The sequence below is a fragment of the Primulina huaijiensis genome, chromosome 4, assembly GCF_012295235.1.
Source record: "Primulina huaijiensis isolate GDHJ02 chromosome 4, ASM1229523v2, whole genome shotgun sequence".
In the NCBI taxonomy this organism is placed as follows: Eukaryota; Viridiplantae; Streptophyta; class Magnoliopsida; order Lamiales; family Gesneriaceae; genus Primulina; species Primulina huaijiensis.
The window spans coordinates 24,248,253-24,267,509 of NC_133309.1; the positions used below are offsets into that span (position 1 = coordinate 24,248,253).

Consider the following 19,257-nt stretch of genomic DNA (forward strand, 5'->3'; position numbering starts at 1 on the left):
ATATACACATATTATTTGTAAATAGATACAAAATTTTTTAAAAGCCCAAATTTGTAGCTTTTCAAGTGCTTTTATTTGTTTACCCTAAAACAAAATTATCACAACTTTGGCTTATAAACACTTTTTTTTTAATTAAAAACTTTTATAACCAAACACACTATAAAATATCAAGTTAAATCACAACTCAACTCAAAATGGTTCCCAAAAATATGATATGATCATGAAAGATTTCTATAAAATTTATCAGCTTTTAGTTTTATTTTACAAAAGGGAGAAAAGGTATAATTCATCTGCATGATTAAATCGCTATCGCACCTAAAAGTACAACTGTGAATCTATTTGTAGCTCTCGCCTTGTAACCCCCTACCCCACTCCACCCCACCTCCTCAATTGTACAACATACATCAAGAAATGACAGTCGTTGCGAACCATGAATCAATGCATCTTCCTCGCAAAGAATCCTCTATTTTCACACATGGATACGATGATAAAGACGATAGCTGTAACCGGTTAATGCACTACAGGTGCAGCCTGCGCGAAAGGTTGCTGTCGGGGGGCCACTTCCCCAGCAGCAGCTTGTCTCCTTTGTCTTTCCCTTAGGTAAAGGACTGTTAACAGGCAAACAAAGAGGGTCAAAATCGTCGCGTTTCCTTCTTCCATTATCACACTTTCGATCCAAGTCTCAACTTTTGGGTGAACCTCGGGAAGGGAATCAATTATATCGACCTGAAAACCAGGTGGTCAGCTCATTCAACTCGCGTTATGACTATACTTATATAACATAACCAAGTGCACGCCATCAGCCTAGTGAAAAGGGCAAAGGAAAAACTGAAACAGAAAAGGAAAAAGACAACATTAAAATACCAACCAGGAAACTGTTGGCATAGTTTCTCCGTATCCACAAACTGGCGAGGGCTAGTGATACAGGTAACTTTGCAGCAGGATCAACTTCTAATGCTTGATCATAGTACCGCTTGGCAAGGTGAAGATCAAATGGTAGTCCTTGCCCGTGCTCATGCATGTATCCCAGGTTGAACATGGCTTGTGCGTTGGATTGAGATTTAGCATGCATATAGGCCTCAGCTGCACGATCATAATCCCGCTCAGTACCCTGCGATGAGTAAAAGAAGGAAAAAAAAAATCAACAAGTAACACCGGTAACAATCATTATGGCCAGGTATGACAAGGGTTTGGGAAAACAAAAGAAAACTATTTTATCAAGAATAAAAGCGGTCAAATCCACATACCCGGCCATAGTAATATGCATCTCCTATCAGCAAAGCAGCGTGTTCATTACCCTGCTCAGAAGCTTTCCACCACAAGGCATGTGCACGTTGATGCCTTTCAGCATCAGTGCATATTCCAGATTCCCCCATGCACACACTAGGTTCCCCATAGTTGTCAAGAATCCAAGCAGCATTACTTTGTGCCACTTCATACCCTATCTCAGCCATCCTGGAATATAAGAGCAATGATTTGCCAATATCACCTTTCAGATATGACTCTAGTGCCCATCTAGACAAGGAACTCCATGGTCCACGTTCTGCAACCAGTTTATACAATGCCGTTGCCTAGCATAAGGTAAAAACATAATAATTGTTCGTTCAACCATTTAACTTGTTAAATTAAATGCAAGTATCAAGTACCAAATAGGGAAAAAGAACCTGTCAGAAAACAAAAATAGGAGCGAGATAATACACAAGGGTATTCAACAAAAAGGACCACTCTGAAAAATGAGGCAAGGCCGCCAGAGCGCTTACATTTCGTCCAAAGCTCTATGAGCATAGTAAATAACAAAAAAAACGAAGAATAGAATTTCTCCAAAAAAAAAAGACAATATTGAGGTAAGACTAACAATGAATATAAGCAGGTATAATGAAATATAATATTTAAGCTGGCATTCTCACATACCATAGGAAGATTTTTCTTAAGCCCCAGACCCGTATGAAACATCTTTGCCAAATGGTAGAATGCTTTCGGTTGACCTGCATTAGCAGCCAATGCAAAGTACTTTGTAGCTAGCTTTAAATCACGCTTCACGCCAAGTCCCTTGAGATACATTACCCCGAGGTTGTAAAAGCCACCGGCTTCTTCATTATCTGCAGCTTTTTCAAAGTATTCTTTTGCCTGCAACAGAAAAGCAAAGAGAGAATACTTGAAATTTCCTGCCATTTGCATTAATAGGAATAGCCTCACGACTTATATGTAGGAGAAACGAGCTTTAAGAAGGAAAGGAAAAAATGCACAAAATCAAATACCCAATAATAGTGTACGAACAAATCTGGTTAAATTATTGCCATCAGATCAGACAAAAGAATAAGTGAATATGCATCAGAAAGTATGCATTTTACAAACACAATGAAGTATAGCATCCTAAATTGTAGTCCTCAACACCAAGCAAAAATAACAAATTGAAACTAAGTATAATAAATCAAATTGAAAAAAAATATAGAAAGAGAACCCTGAGAGATAGACAAGGAAAAAATTAGAGAGAGAGAGAGGGAAAATGATACCTTGGTATAGTTCCTTTTCTCTACTCCATATCCGTTGACATACAAATATCCCATGCCATTGTAAGCTGAGTACAACTGCTGTCTGGAGGCAAGTGTAAGCCATTCCAGGGCTTTAGTATAGTTCCTTTCAACGCCTGCGCCTCTTGCATATATCTCTCCAAGCAGTTCCATTGACCTAGGCTCCCCTCTGTCCACTGCCTTAGAAAACCACCACAACGCCTTAGAGTGGTCGCGCCTGATGCCCCTCAGACCGAAGTAGTAAAATATTCCAATTCTGTACATGGCTGCAGCATTCCCTTTCTGTGCCTGGTACTCCAAAATCTGAAAATCTTCATCATCCTCTCCTCTGGCCTTTCTGAGGGCTTCTTTATTTTCCTCTGCACCATTGTGGATTCTAATTGGTTCAACTACAGGTGAGTCCTTTGAAATGAGAAAACTATTCACTGCGACCTCTGCCAATTCAGCATACAGCGCAACTGCTTTATCATGCATCTACACCAAAGAAATGTGAATCCACATCATGAAAGAGACGTTGCTTAAAGAGAAGAACAAAGTCTCCAAGCAATTATCCTCTCTTTCTACTTTTCATTTTCTGCTCTCTCTTTTCTGACTAAAGTTAATAGACCTTTTCATTCTGTACATAAATAATGTGTGAGGGTGTGCATGGAAACTTAAGTTGTGATGATACACAATAAAACTTGACGCTTAAACTATTCAACAAATTTATAATCATGCCTACTGAGTTTGAATCAGCTTAATGGTTATTATTCATTGCTACCAGTCCTTTTAACAATTCTTTTCTATTCAATTCAATATTTACAGTCCCATAGGAAGACACAATTTAATGAGAAAATTAAGCCTAAAAGGGGAATCTTTGTCATCTCAAATACAATGGATTCTATTTCTTATCTCGCACACATGAATTGACTTACTGAAAGGGGGTTATTGACAACGATCCTACACATGTAAGACACAACAACGAGGATCAAGCTAAACTACAGAAAACTTACTTCTTGGCGATAGTAAGTAAATGCTAAGGCCATCTTCGACTGCATATTCCCACCCTGTGCTGCAAAATGATGATACAAAAACGCTTTAGCATCGCTCTTCTCCTTCCCCATTCCCATGCTATACAAAAACCCCAAGACCGACTGCCCTTGCGGTTGCCCAGCCGCAGCAGAGGCCTCTATATCCGCCACCGCCTCCTCCATGATCCTGAACTCCCCCGTGCTCGCCGCCTCCGCCATCTTCCGCACCCCATCATAATAAATCACGTCATCCTTAGGGTTCTGGTTGCCGAAACTAGAATCGGACTCGAACAACGGCGACCAGGACCCAGGGTCAAGTACCGAGTCAGGCTTAGATTCCGACTCCGGAAAATCATCGAAATCCGTGACGTCATCGGAACCAGACGAGTAATCGGAGAGGTCGTCCTGGGAGAGGACGAGAACAAATGGACGGGCTACGGCGGAGAGAGGTAGAATTGCAGCGGCGAGGAGGAGAATGGAGCTCAGGTGCTGGATTTTCCGGCAGCGCATATCCGCGGAGGTCTCTGCAAAATGGAAATGGTCTAGGATCTATGCGATAATTGGGAAGCACAGTAAATTCATAGTAAAATGCGACACGAAGAAGCTTAGGTAGTGCTAACCAATGAGAATCCGCCAACTCATCATCTTCCCATGCCGCGTGGCGAATATAAGAAATTAAATTAGGGCCATTTCTTAATCCTAAAATGCCAGAGAACTCCAGTCCAGCTCGTTCCCCTAACTGAACTCGTTCATATCCGCCGGAGATATCGGCGGCGTTGTACATTTAATCGATCGTCATGTCAATTGAGATCAAGCTATCTCGATCCAACCGTATTTATCGCCCCAATGTGAGTTTTTTCCCGCTGTAAATTATACCGAACAATCGTCTTTCCTTTTTGCATGATTTTGATCAGAATTGCTCAATTTTTTTACCCCGATTAATTGTTGAAAGGAGCCCCTGGAAGGCAAAGTGATCGCCAAGCTAAATCCCGGAGTCGATTCGCTTCACCGTCGATGGCGCTGTTAATTTACAGGTTTGCTTATTTTTGTCAAATCTTTCTTGTTTGACAGGTAATGTAAATGGGTTGATGTAACTTACAAATATGTTCGAACAATTTCTGCAATTTATTCGCCAATATTTGAGATTTTGTTTATGCGTAGTTTTCTTATCCACTCAACGAATAACATATATATTGAATTGATAAATTATAATCACTCATTCAACGATTATATATGGATGTGGGATCATGATTCATTCTTCAACACATGTGTCATGCTGAATAGACAAAGACGCATATAGTAGTATCTAACAAGCCCTCTTTATATGCGCGAAATGTTGTTAAAGCTTTGGTTTTTCAGGTTACTAAAGCAATTGTTGCCTGTCTTTTGGATGCATTTGATTGTTTTTTAGCTGATGGGAAAAAAGCAATTGTTGGCTATATTTTAGATGCATTAAAATTGTAATTCCTTTTCTTGAAAGTCCATTGGCAACTTTTGAATTTTGTCGTGTAAGTCTATTTTCTTTAGATGTTCGTTCAATCTTTCTCGGCAAAAACTTGGGTGAGGCAGTCTCACGGGTCGTATTTTGTGAGACGGATCTCTTAATTGGGTCATCCATGAAAGTATATTACTTTTTATGCTAAAAATATTACTTTTTATTGTGAATATCGGTAGAGTTGACCTGTTTCACAGATAAAGATTCGTGAGACCGTCTCACAAGAGATCTACTCCTCTTTCTTTTAATGTGTTTAAAATTGTGGCTGATAGACACCGTTATATAGTTCAATGACAGCCTTCAGGTCATACTTCGTGTATGTGGTTTTCGGTACCTTTTTACTTGATTATAAATAAGCATGGAACAAATGGCAAAGGGAAAGTAAGATTCCACCTCGTAAATGACACCAAAATCACACAATCATGTTAAATTTTTTACCAGGATAAACTAAACACTTTAATTAAATCAGAATAGCTATACAATTATTAATTTGATGCACAAATAATGTCTCACTTGTAATTGACGATAGAATATTATTGTGCTAAATACTACAGGATATCTACATATTATTAATTAACAGAGAGACCCCAATACATAATTAACTTTTGGTGAAAATTTTTTTAATTCCAATACCACCCTTCATGGAGAATCCCATTCTTTCAGTCATCGTACACCACGGATGCACAACCAAAAAAGACCGAGATTCCATTCAATATCTCGATGACAATATCTCCAAAGCCTTCAACATTCCCGCCGGAGATGGAGGCTTAATTCGCTTGAACCCCAAAAACTTTCTCAAGATTATGGCCTATATCATTCTCAAGATTCTTACCTTTGCAGTATCTTTCACAAAACCATGTTTTTTTTTTGCAACACCACTGGAGTCTTCAAAAACATTATTTACTTTATCGACTTCAGAGTGAGTATCAATAAAAAAACCATGTTTTCCTCATGAATCTTTGAACATTTCAATGGTCTATGATCAACAGATTTATGGATCCTTACAGTATTTGGTTGTAAACTCCACTTTCAATTTCCTTTCTCCAGGAGCATGGGTGAAACCCATTTCATGCTAATGAAATCTAGACTCTAGAGCCAATATTGTTTTTGAGGGTTTAGGGTTTTTTTAACCAAAAAAAAAAACATCCAAAAAGGTTTAGGGTCTGGGGTTTAAGATTGTTATTAAATTTTCATATTCATTATTATAGAAAAATTATTTTACTAAATCTCATATCATATTTAATTTTGTAAATATCATAACAAAATCAAAATTTGAGAAACAAAATATGAGTAATATATAATATTCATGTCTTATATTACACACACAACGTGTGTGCCTAGTCACAAGTATTATGTTATTCAAGATAGGAGGTAATCAAGTGTTCAAGCGCAAATAAAAATTTGTGTTAAATTACTTATTTGCGTCAACACTGTTATATTATAAGATAACCTACGTAAGGAGATTCTTCATGCCTCAATCCCTTTCTATCCTGAAGCATGTTAGATCCCATGAAGCTTATACAAAGTTCAATTTCTTAGTATGAATTTCTTAGCAGAGTCATACTATTAGCAACCAGCCAACTATGGATTCTATAGAAATAAGAGCCATAAACTGACTAAAATTTTGTAGGAAGAGAGCAAATCATACCTTGTCATCAAGCTAATTATTTACAATTTGATCTCCAACCACTAACTTGGCAAAAAGAAAATTGTAATGAATTTGCTTTGGATTTGTATTGCCTTTATTTATTCACAATACCGACATTCATAAGGGGACATTTGCTTAATCCCTATTTTGATCTGCGTGTCTACCTATATATACTAGTCTCCTACAATAATAAATGGTCTAGATCATCATAATCCAAGGTTAGAGATCAAGTTTTCATAACATTCTACATTATTTTTTACAAGTCTCCTACGACAATAAATGATCAAGCACAAAAACTCTTGTGAGACGGTCTCACGGATCAATTTCGTGAGACGAATCTCTTATTTGGGTCATCCATGAAAAAAAAGTATTATTTTTTATTGTGAATATCGGTAGGGTTGATCCGTCTCAAAAATAAAGATTCGTGAGACCGTCTCACAAGAGATCTACTCATGATCAATATCATCTTAATCCAGTGGTAGATATCAAATTTCAGTAACATTTTATAATATATATTTTTTCGATAGAACTATACACACAAAACAAGAGAGTTCCAAAATATCCAAAATTTGTGATGCACGTGTGTTACAAAATTCAATATAAATTGCGTTAAGTTTCTATTTTGTAAACTAAAATAATGATGGATCGAGATAATTAATAGTATTTGAATACAATTAAAAATAATTATTTTGTAACATGCTTTGCGCTCTAGACCTTTTTCATTTGAATACAAACTAAACTCTCCTAATTATTTCTAGGTAAATATAGTTAGGGCTTACTATATTGTTCATTGTTTATGATGATTTTAAAATTTTTAATGAATACATGATTATTATCACCTGTAATGTTAGATCCAGGTTAAATCAAACTAATACAATAATCATCAACAAAATTCCCCCGAGTGTCCTTGTGCTAAGATCCAACAACTTTGATAACCATTTTTTGTTTTGTTTTCCCTAAGTCTTTTGATCCAGACGAGAAGGTAAAACGAGAAATATGCATGAGCAAGCAGCGATACGACTCAGAATATACCTCACAATATTTCAGTGAGAAAATGTTCTACGCGATAATTGATTATGCTGACATTAAGAATAACAATTCACGTCACCTCAAACCTTATCGACTCGACAATGCGATCGGACAACTCTGGTGACACTCATCTATCATCTAGACGCGTTTATCTTACCAACTTTGTCAATGAAAGTTGAGCAATTTCTTCCACGTCGACTGCGCTAATAAGCCAACCGAGTATTTTTTTCTGTCTGCACCATTAATACGAACCTGGAATTCATAATTTCCAAGCTCTAGTTGTTCCTCTTGTATTTTCTCTGCAGAAGAATAGACTGAATCGCTACAGAATACTAATAAAATCGATCGAAGTGTTGGTATTTCTCCAATGCCTTCTGGTATTTCCTTTAAGAATTCAAGATACCCGAGTATGAGTTTCTCAAGGCGTGGGAAGTGAGAGCTGTCTGCTGTCCACTCCACAAGATCTGTGGAAAAAATTTTTAAGGACTTCAATTCAGGAAACTCTCCTTCCACGGGATTCCATTCACGCCCTTTGACTGCTTTATCCATCAAATTGAGAACTTCGAGATGAGGCAGTAAGCCGACCACCGTCAAATCTTCCCAAGGCACTCGGCAGTTTTCCAAAGTCAACTTCTTGAGCGATTGTGGAAAGCAGAGATTTCGCAGCACATTCTCATAACTGCCAAATATAAGTGATTCGAGATTACGTAAATTGGAAAGATTGTAAACTTCATAGTGATCCCATCCAAAGCCACCGGGGAATCGCCAGTAAGTGATTCCCAGTTTTTTTAAGTTTGGCATTCTGTGAACAACCTCATCCGTGCACCTGAAATTCCTTATTGTACAGAGTGTTTGCAGGTTTTTCATAACAATAATATCTCGCCTCCCATTTTTGCTGTTGGTGCTCGGAGGATCAGGCAAATAGAAGTCTCCTTGTTCCATTTTTAGATGTCTGAGTTGCGGCATTTCCCATATTTCAGCCGGTAGATTTGTTGGTGTCACAGAGCCACACAAAGTACCAGCAATGATGATAGTCTGCAGATTCCATAGTAGGGATAGAGATTCTAAAGGATTCAACAGATTTGGATTCGATGAAGCATCGAAATAAATGTATCTCAAGTTGACAAGTTGTAGAATTTCTTCGCACGAGTAGAAATCATCCATGTTGAGTACTCTTAGCAGTCTAAAACAAACTGGCAGCTTTATAGATGTGGATTCTAATTCCCAACATATCAATGAACGGGTACATGATGCAAAATTCCTGGCATCAAAGACCTGTTGTCGGCATAACTTTTCGTCGGAGCTTCGCTGCATTATAAGCCGACGCTTATTATCGATGATTTTGCTTTGATTGTCGAGCCCATTGACAAGAAAAAATTTCTCCTTTTGAGCTTCCCTGAGGCATAGGTCTCTTAGGAGATCATGGAAGGTGCAAGTTTTGATTTTGTTTCTAGACCCGTAATCATGAACCTGAATCAGATTTCTATCTATTAGATCTTTTAAATTATCCTCTGCAATTTGCTCCAAACTTCTAGAACTCATGGGTTTAAGAATCCCCTCCGCGACCCATAATTTAACGAGTCTTGAAACGCGAATCTCAAAGTCTTCTGGAAATATGGCCATATAAAGGAAACATGGTTTTAGGTGAACAGGTAAGTGCTTATAACTTAAAGATAATATCCCAAAACAGAGCCCATCACCTCCCTTATTTAATGCAGCGTGTGTGTCATCAGCAACATGCTCCCAATATTCAACTGTTCGACTAGACTTTGCAAGAAGTCCGCTAATAGCAACAATGGCTAGAGGAAGTCCCCCACAGTTTCTCACAATTGTCTTTCCTACTTCCTCTAACTCAGGAGGGCAACAACTTTCTTTTCCAAACACCTTGTCACAAAACAAAGCCCAACTTTGATCTTCGTCTAACAAATGTAGTTGATGTGGGGTACACGAGAAAAAATTATCAGCAACATTGGATAATCTCGTGGTGACCAAGACTCGACTACCATTGTTATTATCCGGAAGGAACCTCTTCATGGCATCCCAAACCTCGATACTCCACATGTCATCCATCACAATGAAATATCTTCTATCAAACAAACTTCTATGTAGACATAATCCTAATTCATCATCATTCTTTTGAGTGATTTCTTCACCTCCAATCTCTTTTAATAGGCCTAAAAGGATTTCGTGCACACTATATTGTTGAGATATTGTAACCCAAGCTTGAAGATCAAAGTGGCATACAATTAATGGATTGTCGAAAACATTTTTCGCGAGGGTAGTCTTGCCGATGCCTCCCATCCCAACAATGGGGAGAATCTGGAGATTTGATTCGTCCCCGGTGAGTGTCTCCATTATTTGATTCAAATCTTCATCAAATCCAACCATGGTATTCTTGCTATCAGATGCACCTCGTACGAAAGAACTAGCAGTCGCAGCTTTTCTTGGCTGCTCCATGATTTTGATCCCTTCAGTTTCCTTAATCTTCATCACATCTTCCTTCAGAGAAATAATTTCTTCTATCACTTTCTGCAAATCTTGATAGAAAAGAGTGGAGCTACTATATACAAACGGGAGGGTCACTTTCTTTAAAAAAATGTTGAAATAACTAAATATCCCACTCCTTTCACTTCCAGCTTCAGCATTTCCAAGAATTAGATCCACCACACGACTTTCAATGATATCTTCCGCTGCATATGCTGATCTAGCGATCTTTTCCTCCAATGCCTGAATCACGTCCCCCCTTATCAGCGAAAAATCTTCAAGAAAATCTCGCAGGAAAGTGAGATTTTCGAGCAAAGAATCGATCTGGGCTTTGTCAAGAACATCGATTTGGCGCGGTGGGTGTTGCAGAAAGTGGTCAAGAATATGTCCGAGAGAGAGAAGAGATGCATAAGTTGCCATTGCTGATCACTGATAATTTCTCAGCTCCCAAATTCCAATCAATCTGCGATTTCTTGCTCAAAAATTGTGTGATCCGCACTTTGAGTGGTCATTGTTAAAGCAGCCAACCAAAATGGAAACTTGAGTCGTCCCCCATTGGATAATTTTCAGGAATATTTTTCTAATTAAATATTACTAATTTAGTTTTTATATTTTTTTGTAAATGTTTTTAGTGCTTCTTCTTCTTTTTTTAAATTGAATAACACGAAAAATTAAAAACAAGTTTTCCAACTGATATATGCTTCATTGTTTAGAACTAAAATAAAAGGCTTTTGGTCTTTGACACGCTGGCTATTTAATTTTTTCTTTTTTTTTAAAAAAAATTTGTAATAGATTTTTATTTATTATTATATAAAATAAAAATCTATAAATTAATATTCGATAATTAATCATTTCTCTAAAATGATTTTTTTTTCAAGGTCTCGACTAGGGCTAATGCGTCTAAATTAATAATTTTGATAAATTAATGAGATCATAATTTTTCGATAAATCCATGTATTTATTCGATAATTAATAATTTCTTTAATTATGTTTGCTGAATAAAAAAAGCTCTTTTTTTAAGAACTAAGAAAAGACACGTGCACGTGGGAACACACCTCTGTTGTTGTTAAATATTGTTAAAGAAATAAGTCGAGAAGAGATTATTAGTTTGCGACTAATTAATTATTTTCATGATATTTTATTTAGTTAAACATTAAAATTCAATGTAATATAATTTATACATTATGTGTATTATATATATTAATTATTGATATATGTTTTCCTTGGATGTAATATAATTTATACACTATGTGTATTGTATATATTAATTATTGATATATGTTTTCTTTGGTAACATTTAATATCTAGTCTTTATATTTTTAGTCGTAAAATTTTAGTTGTCAAATTATTTGAAATGAATAATGGACATAAAGTAAAATACAGGGGGAGAAAGAACTTTTTTTTTTCTTTTATTTAGCTTTGTCTAGTCTTCGCATTCGGCTTATCAATATATATATGCGATAATAAAGAATTATCATGACTAGACAGAGATGGATTACAACAATTACAAATCCATCAAATATAATTCAAGAATTTTTGGATTTGAATAAAATCTGATCATGGGAAAACCATCTACAGTAGATATACAATCAAGAACATCAGACAACACAATCAATCAACATGATACTGAAAAGTTGATGCCTACATGAAATCCATCAACAAAACTTTCACCAAAAATAAGAAATTACAAAGTATCTGTATGCTCGAAGACAATTGATCCTCTAGCTCCTCTCCATCATATTTTATTGATTGAAAATAACCTCTTTCCGTCCAAGGTTTGTTTCAATTGCTTCCAGCTGCGCCAAACGTGAACATGAACCCGGAGGTCATCATTTCCAAGGTTCTGTTGTTCTTCTTGTATCTCCTTTGCAGAAGAATTAGCTGAATCACTACATCCTTCCAATGAAATTGTTTTAAGTGTTGGTATCTCTCCAATACTATATGGAATTTCCTTCAAGTTTCTGACATGTCTAAGTGCAAGATTCTCAAGGAGTGGGAAGTGAGAGCTGTCTGCTATCCACTCTTCAAGATTGGTGTTTTCGATTTGTAGGGACTTCAATTGAAGGAATTCTCCTTCCACTGGATTCCATTTAGCCCCCAGGGCGGCATAGTTTTTCAATTTGAGAACTTCAAGATGAGGCAACAAACCAACTAATGTCAAATCTTCCCAGACACTCTGCAGTAGCTCAAAGTCAACTTCTTGAGCGAATGGGGATAGCAGAAATTATGTAACACATCCTTGTCACACTCTAAGAAAAGTGATTCAAGATTACATAAATGGACGAGTTTGTTAACTTCATGGTACTGCCATCCGTAGCCTCGGGCAAAATCTCTGTAATTGATTCCCAATTTTTTTATGTTTGGGATTCTACGAATAACCTCATCGGTACACCTGAAATTTCTTATCTTATAGAGCGTCCGCAGATTTTTTAAACCAAAAAAATCTCCCCAGCCTTTTTCTCTCTTGGTGCTCGGAGGATCAGGCAAATAAAAGTCTCCATCTTCATTTCTTAGATGCCTGAGTTGTGTCATATCCCATATTTCAGCTGGTAGATTCACTGGTGTTTCACTCGAAATACCAGCAATAATAACAGTCTGCAGATTCCGAAGTAGGGATAGAGATCCTAAAGGATTCAACAGAGTTGGAAACGACTTAGCCTTGAAAGCAATGTATCTCAAGTTAACAAATCGTAGAATTTTTTTGTGAGAGTACTTATTGTCCGTGTCGAGTACTCTTAGCAGTTTAAACCTGAGAGGCAGCTTTGTAGATGTCGATTTTAATTCACAGCATATCAATGAACGGGTACGCGATGCATCAAATATCTGTCTTCGATATTTAACTTTCTTGGAGCTTTGATGAATAACAAGACGGCGCTCATTATAGATGCTTGTAGGACTACTGTTGAGGCTACTCATCGTAACGACACGAAGAAACTTCTCCTTTTGAGCTTCCCTAAGGCATAGGTCTCTTAAGAGATCGTGGATGGTGCAAGTTTTGATTTTGTTGGCAGACCCGTAACCATGAACTTGAATGAGATTTCTATCTATCAGATCTTTTATATTATCCTCGGCAATTTCCTCCAAACTTCTAGATCTTATTGGTTTAAGAATCCCCTCTGCAACCCATATTTTAACAAGCCTCGAAATACTAATTTCACAGTCTTCTGGAAATATTGCCATATAAAGGAAACATGGTTTTAGACGAACGGGTAAGTGTTTATAACTTAAAGATAATATCTCAAAACAGAGTCCATCACCTCCCATTGTTAATGCTGCCTTTGTATCATTAGCAACATACTCCCAATACTCGACTGTTTTGCTGGACTCTGCAAGAAGCCCACTGATAGCAACAATGGCTAGAGGAAGTCCTCCACAATTTCTGACAATTGTCTTTCCTACTTCCTCTAACTCAGGAGGGCAACAACTTTCTTTTCCAAACACCTTGTCACAAAACAAAGCCCAACTTTGATCCTTGTCTAGACAATGTAGTTGATGAGGGGTACACGAGCAAAAATTATCAGCCACATTTAATAGTCTCGTAGTGATCATGACTCGACTACCATTGTTATTATCCGGAAAGAACCTCTTTATGTCATCCCAAACCTGGATATTCCATATGTCATCCATGACAATGAAATATCTTCTATGAAACAAACTTTTATGTAGACTTAATCCTAATTCATCATCATGCTCTTGAGTGATTTCTTCAACTCCAATCTCTTTTAATAGGCTTAAAAGGATTTTGTGCACACTATATTGTTGAGATATTGTAACCCAAGAATGAAGATCAAAGTGGTTCACAATTAATGGATTTTCGAGAACATTTTTAGCGAGGGTAGTCTTGCCGATGCCTCCCATCCCAACAATGGAGAGAATCTGGAGATTTGATTCGTCCCCAGTGAGTGTCTCCATTATTTGAATCAAATCTTCATCAAATCCCACCATAGTATTCTTTCTGTTAGACGCACCTCGTAGGGAAGAACCAGCAGTCTCAGCTTTTCTTGGCTGCTGCGTAAATTTTATCCCTTCAGTTTGCTTAATCTTCATCACATCTTTCTTCATAGAAATAATTTCTTCTATCACTTTCTGCAAATCTTGATAGAACAGAAGGGAGCTCCTTTGACTTCCAGCTTCAGAATCCTCAAGATTTTGATCCAGCGCATAACTTTCAATGATATCTTCCGCTGCATATGCTGATCTTGCGATTTTTTCCTCCAATTCCTGAATCTCGTCCCCCCTTGTCAGCGAAAATTCTTCAAGAAAATCTTGCAGGAAAGTGATATTTTGAAGCAGAGAACGGATCTGGGCATAGTCAAGAACAGCCCTTTGGCGCGGTGGGAGTTGAATTAAGTGGTCAAGAATATGTCCGAGAGAAAGAAGAGATGCATAAGCTGCCATTGTTGATCACTGATGATTTCTCAACCTGTGATTTCTATGCATTAGCGTTGACTATTTGACTTCAGTATCATCCACTTTGACTGATCATTGCAAGCCCAATAATTCAGCCCCGTACGGATAATTTTCAGGATTATTTTTTCTAATTATTAATTTTTATATTTCTTTTTAAATATTCTTTGGGTTTTTTAATTGAATAATACGAAAATTGAAAAACAAATTTTCAAATTGGACATATGATTTTTTGTTTTAAAATAAAATCTCAAATTTTTTTCCAAATCAAATGTAGTCATTGTCTATCTAGTCAACATTTTCCGACAAAAATTGGTTATTTCACAGAAAATATACCAAAATAATCAAAAATAAAAAGATAATGTGTCGAGAAGGGCTCTTGGAAATATATCTCAAACACATTTTATGATTAACACAACTAAATCAAGATGTTTAGTCATCATTTTTTCATCTATAAATTATGTTAAAGATTTATTGTGATTAGAAAATCACAATAAATCTTGAGAATTCTGAAGCTGGACGTGATAATTTATATATATACATAAATTTTGAATAATATAAATTAAGTAATTATATTTAGTGTTAATAATTAGAACGAAATATTTAAGAGGATTTATAAATGATGGAAATAATATAATAATATATTTATTCATGCACGATTAATTGAGGGGAGGAAAAAATAATTATGACAGTAGAATATTAGACACAATCAATTTGTTTTTGGTTGAAAAATTGCATGTTACATTGTTAATGGATTCGAAAATGTTTATTTTTAGCTAATAAAAAGTGAGTAATATTAATTTGATATAATTATTAAGTTTGTATAACTATTATTTAACCTTAATAATTAGTAAACAATCTATTTTGTATTTATTTATATTAAAAAATATATCTTTTTCTATATTGTTTTTCCTATGCATATTATAATTTACACTAACGTTCGCACACCGTTTCATGTCCAATAATTCATTTGAGTAAAATGACCATTTGGCTCTCATCCAATCATTTGATTTACTAGTATTCAGTTATTCTACCATATGCACTCAAGAGAAAAAATACATACATAACAATAAATACAAGATAACATTAATTCATATTAAAAATGTAATATAACATTAAATCCAAACAATAAATATTATGATGAATATTGATGAACATATTCTTATCTTTAGAATACGATGAGTTGGCTTGAAATTATCAGGAACACCAAAAGACAAAAGAACAATCATCAATGGGTAATATCGGGAATTAAAAAATATCAAGGATACAAAAGTAAAAACACAATTTAATTTTTATTCATGCTTTTATATAGAAAATATAAATATATTTATATTTATATTTATTATTTATATTTATTTATTTATATATAGATATTAGAATATTAGATAATACGAAATTTCAAACTAAAAATTAAATAAAAGGCTTGTGATCTTTGACACGCGAACAATTTTTTTTAAAGAATATTGAATTTCTCAAATATTTTAAGTTAATACATTATGATAAAAAAATTTATATATATTGTATTTGTTAAGGAAAATCTGTTGTATTAATTATAGAGATATATTTTATTTGTAAACTTTAATATTCAGTTCTTTGTATTTTAATTGTCAAATGATTTGAAATGAATAATGGATATAAAATAATAAAGCCAAAGAATTTTTTCCCTAAAATGTATGATAATTTAGTTAATTTTTCAAATTTTCAGGAAATGCATTGATTTGTAACAGTTAAACCATTTCGTCCATCTTGATAGCTCACCAATGACATAATCTCCCACCTAGTTTCGAGTAACTTGGTAGAATCGACAACTGATGAGCATGGACGGAGCCAGAAAATGGAAGTTGGTGGGGCAAAAATTTTTTTAATAATTTAGAGAGGTCAAGAATGAATATTACGAGGGAAGGTGAAAAAATATACTTAATTTTAGAACCCTAATCAATTAAATTAAAAAATTGACGGGAGCGATCGCATCCAACCGTCCCCTGACTCAATCTCTGCTCATGATGAGTGGTGGAAATTTACCCTGATATTTGTTGTTAATTGTAGAATATGTGCCACCCCATGCATTTTCATGATCTTAATGCATCCATCTTCCCATTTTCATGGACATGATTTTCCTGCTCTTATTGTTCCGATGCTTGGTTGCTCTTGTCCCACTTTCCTTTGAGATTTTTCCTTACTAGTTTGTAAACTTGAATGAATTAAATGGTTCCCCATGATTACTCTAATGCTTTCGCGATCCTCGAGTACTAACTGTTTCAGATCATTCGGCATGCTAAAAAAGAAAAAGTCAGCCAATACATATCAAAACGAGTTAATATGCAATGAGTTAATCTGGGAGAAACAACAGTCACATGAAACAACTTTTTCCAGTATACCCTTCACAAACTTTGTACAAAATGTGAACTTTCTTTTCTGAATTTTATTGATGGTTTTAGTCAGGAATGAGATGACTTCGCTTCACTTCCAGGCAAAACAAAAAGAAATATTCCTTCCCCTGCTGGGTTAATTGATGGGCGGCGCTTTACAAGCTCGGACCAGTTCGACTCCTACCCGAATCGTCCAGCTCATTTACATGATCAGTAGTATGAGATAGACTATGGTTCGAATAATACCGTAATGTGCAACAGGAAATGAAGTTGAAGAGCTGGATATGCGAACTCAAGCATTTCAATCCAGTACTTGAAGAGTAAGGAAGGATTCAATTCACGTGATGAAGACATATTTACACACAATACACATTAACAGTGGAATGTTGAATCCTAATCCGATTATCAGCAGTTAAACAGGCATGAGTGTCATTCAGCTAAAGAGAAATGAATTCGAGAGATAAGAAGAGATATATACTCGAGCACAACAAAATAACACAGAATTGTCCATTACTAAAACCATGCATGACTATATTTCAAGAAGAAAACGGCATAAACCATCAAAAGATGAAGAAGGGAGTTATCAATAGAATAACCAGTAAATATTGCTTTCTTGCTCCTGACCACATATTGTGGGAACACAATGAGGACGCCAATAGGTTTCATAAAGGGACATTAAAAAAAAATGAGTGAACATAATTTTTACATGGAAAGCACATCAAAACAATAACAATTGCTTAATCTTACCCTTGCTGCCGCACCCCACAGATTCTGTTTACCACCAAGGTACCAAGACTCGCTTTACTCAAGAAATGGAGCCAAGAGAATGTGCACTCACATGGCCAATAAGACATTTTATCGAAGCCGCAGCAGTCATAGAACGAACTTTGCTATCTTTATCATTGGCCAACGAAACAACCAAATGAATGAAAATGTTTGAGATTGTTCATCTACTATCTTATGAGGGGAAATTTCTTTATGATAGCATGGAGCATCTCCGGGACATCTTCTCTTAAAACACACACTCAAACAAAATACTATCAGTCATTTTTTTCACGTCATATGCCCAAGTAAGAAATAAAGATGTTGTCGCAATCGCTTTTCGGAAATATGGTAGCCTTGCAAAAATTGAAGAAATATCTGACCACACTTCTTGTGAATATACTCCCGTTGGTTTTGTACAATCAATTCTGCAACAATCTGGACGACATCACATATCTCAGGAACTACGAGTTTTCGAAAATAGTCTTCAGTAGTGAGAAGTCGAAAAATGAGGGATTCTTTGCAAGATCAACAACCAAGGGGAAGTCAGCATATATAACTAACCAACTGATAAAGTAACTCTAGTGCTTCGTCGAAGTGTTATCAACTTCTTAATGCAGAGCAAGGATTTTGTAACGACACAATTACACCTAAATGTATATATAATAATTTGATATACTTTTAAGCAATGCATCAAAGTAAATAACAAAAATTGACTATCATTGTAATTGTAATGCAAGAACTGAGGGAAAAAATACAACCATGAGTACGCATAACCAAGGGGAAAATGCAGGCAATAAAACGATAGGACACAAACCATAATAAACATGAAAATAGCAACCATAAACAATAAACGACGAGAAATGCTTTATACAATGTTAATGACAATCAAGTGACAATCAAGAGGAATTCCAAGGAAAAAAACAATGTAAGCATCCAAGGAAAAACATAAAAAAAATTATTTGATTTCAAAAGATAGATCTTTATTTAATTTATAAATTACAGCAATCATCTCGTCTGGTACCCCAGCTAACAGGAACCTGAACCAGAAGTTCATAATTTCCAAGGTTTTGTTGTTCCTCTTGTATCTTCTTTGCAGAAGAATAGGCTGATTCACTACAGAGTACTAATGAAATTGATCGATGTGTTGGTATTTCTCCAATATCTTCTGGGATTTCCTTTAAGCTTCTAAGACACCGAAGTTCCAGTTTCTCAAGGCCAGGAAAGTGAGAGCGGTCTGCTTTCCACTCCACAAGATCTGTAAGTTCAATTCAAGGAATTGTCCTTCTACAGGATTCCATTCACGCCCTTTAGCTGCATAATGCATCAAATCAAGAACTTCAAGATGACGCAGTGAACCAACCACCATCAAATCTTCCCAAGACACTCCGCACCTTTCCAGAGTCAACTTCTTGAGAGATTGTGGAAAGCGGAGATTTCGCAGCACATTCTCGTAACTGTCAAAGATAAGTGATTCCAGATTATGTAAAATGGAAAGATTGTAAACTTCATGGTAATCCCA

At 35.8% G+C, this 19,257-nt stretch overlaps 3 protein-coding genes and 1 long non-coding RNA gene across 4 annotated transcripts; 1 reads left to right on the top strand and 3 right to left on the bottom strand.

Moving 5' to 3' along the window:
* Window positions 1-210: 210 nt before the first annotated feature.
* LOC140975644 (ERAD-associated E3 ubiquitin-protein ligase component HRD3A-like) lies at window positions 211-4,051 on the bottom strand. Its single transcript, XM_073439479.1, has 6 exons — window positions 3,524-4,051; window positions 2,514-3,005; window positions 1,912-2,127; window positions 1,248-1,571; window positions 869-1,111; window positions 211-726 (listed from the first exon to the last, which is right to left on the bottom strand). Exons 1-6 carry the CDS (start codon window positions 4,049-4,051, stop codon window positions 511-513), a joined length of 2,019 nt encoding a protein of 672 aa, XP_073295580.1. The 3' UTR covers window positions 211-510.
* A 198-nt stretch (window positions 4,052-4,249) lies between these two features.
* On the top strand, window positions 4,250-5,007 carry LOC140975645 (uncharacterized). Its single transcript, XR_012175015.1, has 2 exons — window positions 4,250-4,389; window positions 4,494-5,007. It is a non-coding gene; the product is annotated as an uncharacterized lncRNA (long non-coding RNA).
* A 2,584-nt stretch (window positions 5,008-7,591) lies between these two features.
* Window positions 7,592-10,702, bottom strand: LOC140975648 (putative late blight resistance protein homolog R1A-3). The gene has a single exon (XM_073439483.1). It carries the CDS (start codon window positions 10,615-10,617, stop codon window positions 7,879-7,881), a length of 2,739 nt encoding a protein of 912 aa, XP_073295584.1. The 5' UTR covers window positions 10,618-10,702; the 3' UTR covers window positions 7,592-7,878.
* Window positions 10,703-11,795: 1,093 nt separating this feature from the next.
* Window positions 11,796-14,595, bottom strand: LOC140975010 (putative late blight resistance protein homolog R1C-3). The gene is made up of 3 exons (XM_073438499.1): window positions 12,493-14,595; window positions 11,958-12,373; window positions 11,796-11,838 (listed from the first exon to the last, which is right to left on the bottom strand). Exons 1-3 carry the CDS (start codon window positions 14,593-14,595, stop codon window positions 11,796-11,798), a joined length of 2,562 nt encoding a protein of 853 aa, XP_073294600.1.
* Between the last annotated feature and the right edge of the window lie 4,662 nt (window positions 14,596-19,257).

Coding starts and splice junctions, on each gene's coding strand:
- LOC140975644 (XM_073439479.1), bottom strand. CDS start 4,051: ATGCGCTGCCGGAAAATCCAGCACCTGAGCTCCATTCTCCTCCTCGCC. Junction 2,128..2,513: donor AGAAAAGGAACTATACCAAG/GTATCATTTTCC, acceptor TTTCTGTTGCAG/GCAAAAGAATACTTTGAAAA. Junction 727..868: donor ACTATGCCAACAGTTTCCTG/GTTGGTATTTTA, acceptor CCTGGTTTTCAG/GTCGATATAATTGATTCCCT.
- LOC140975648 (XM_073439483.1), bottom strand. CDS start 10,617: ATGGCAACTTATGCATCTCTTCTCTCTCTCGGACATATTCTTGACCAC.
- LOC140975010 (XM_073438499.1), bottom strand. CDS start 14,595: ATGGCAGCTTATGCATCTCTTCTTTCTCTCGGACATATTCTTGACCAC. Junction 12,374..12,492: donor ACGGATGGCAGTACCATGAA/GTTAACAAACTC, acceptor GAGCTACTGCAG/AGTGTCTGGGAAGATTTGAC. Junction 11,839..11,957: donor CAAACCTTGGACGGAAAGAG/GTTATTTTCAAT, acceptor GATTTCATGTAG/GCATCAACTTTTCAGTATCA.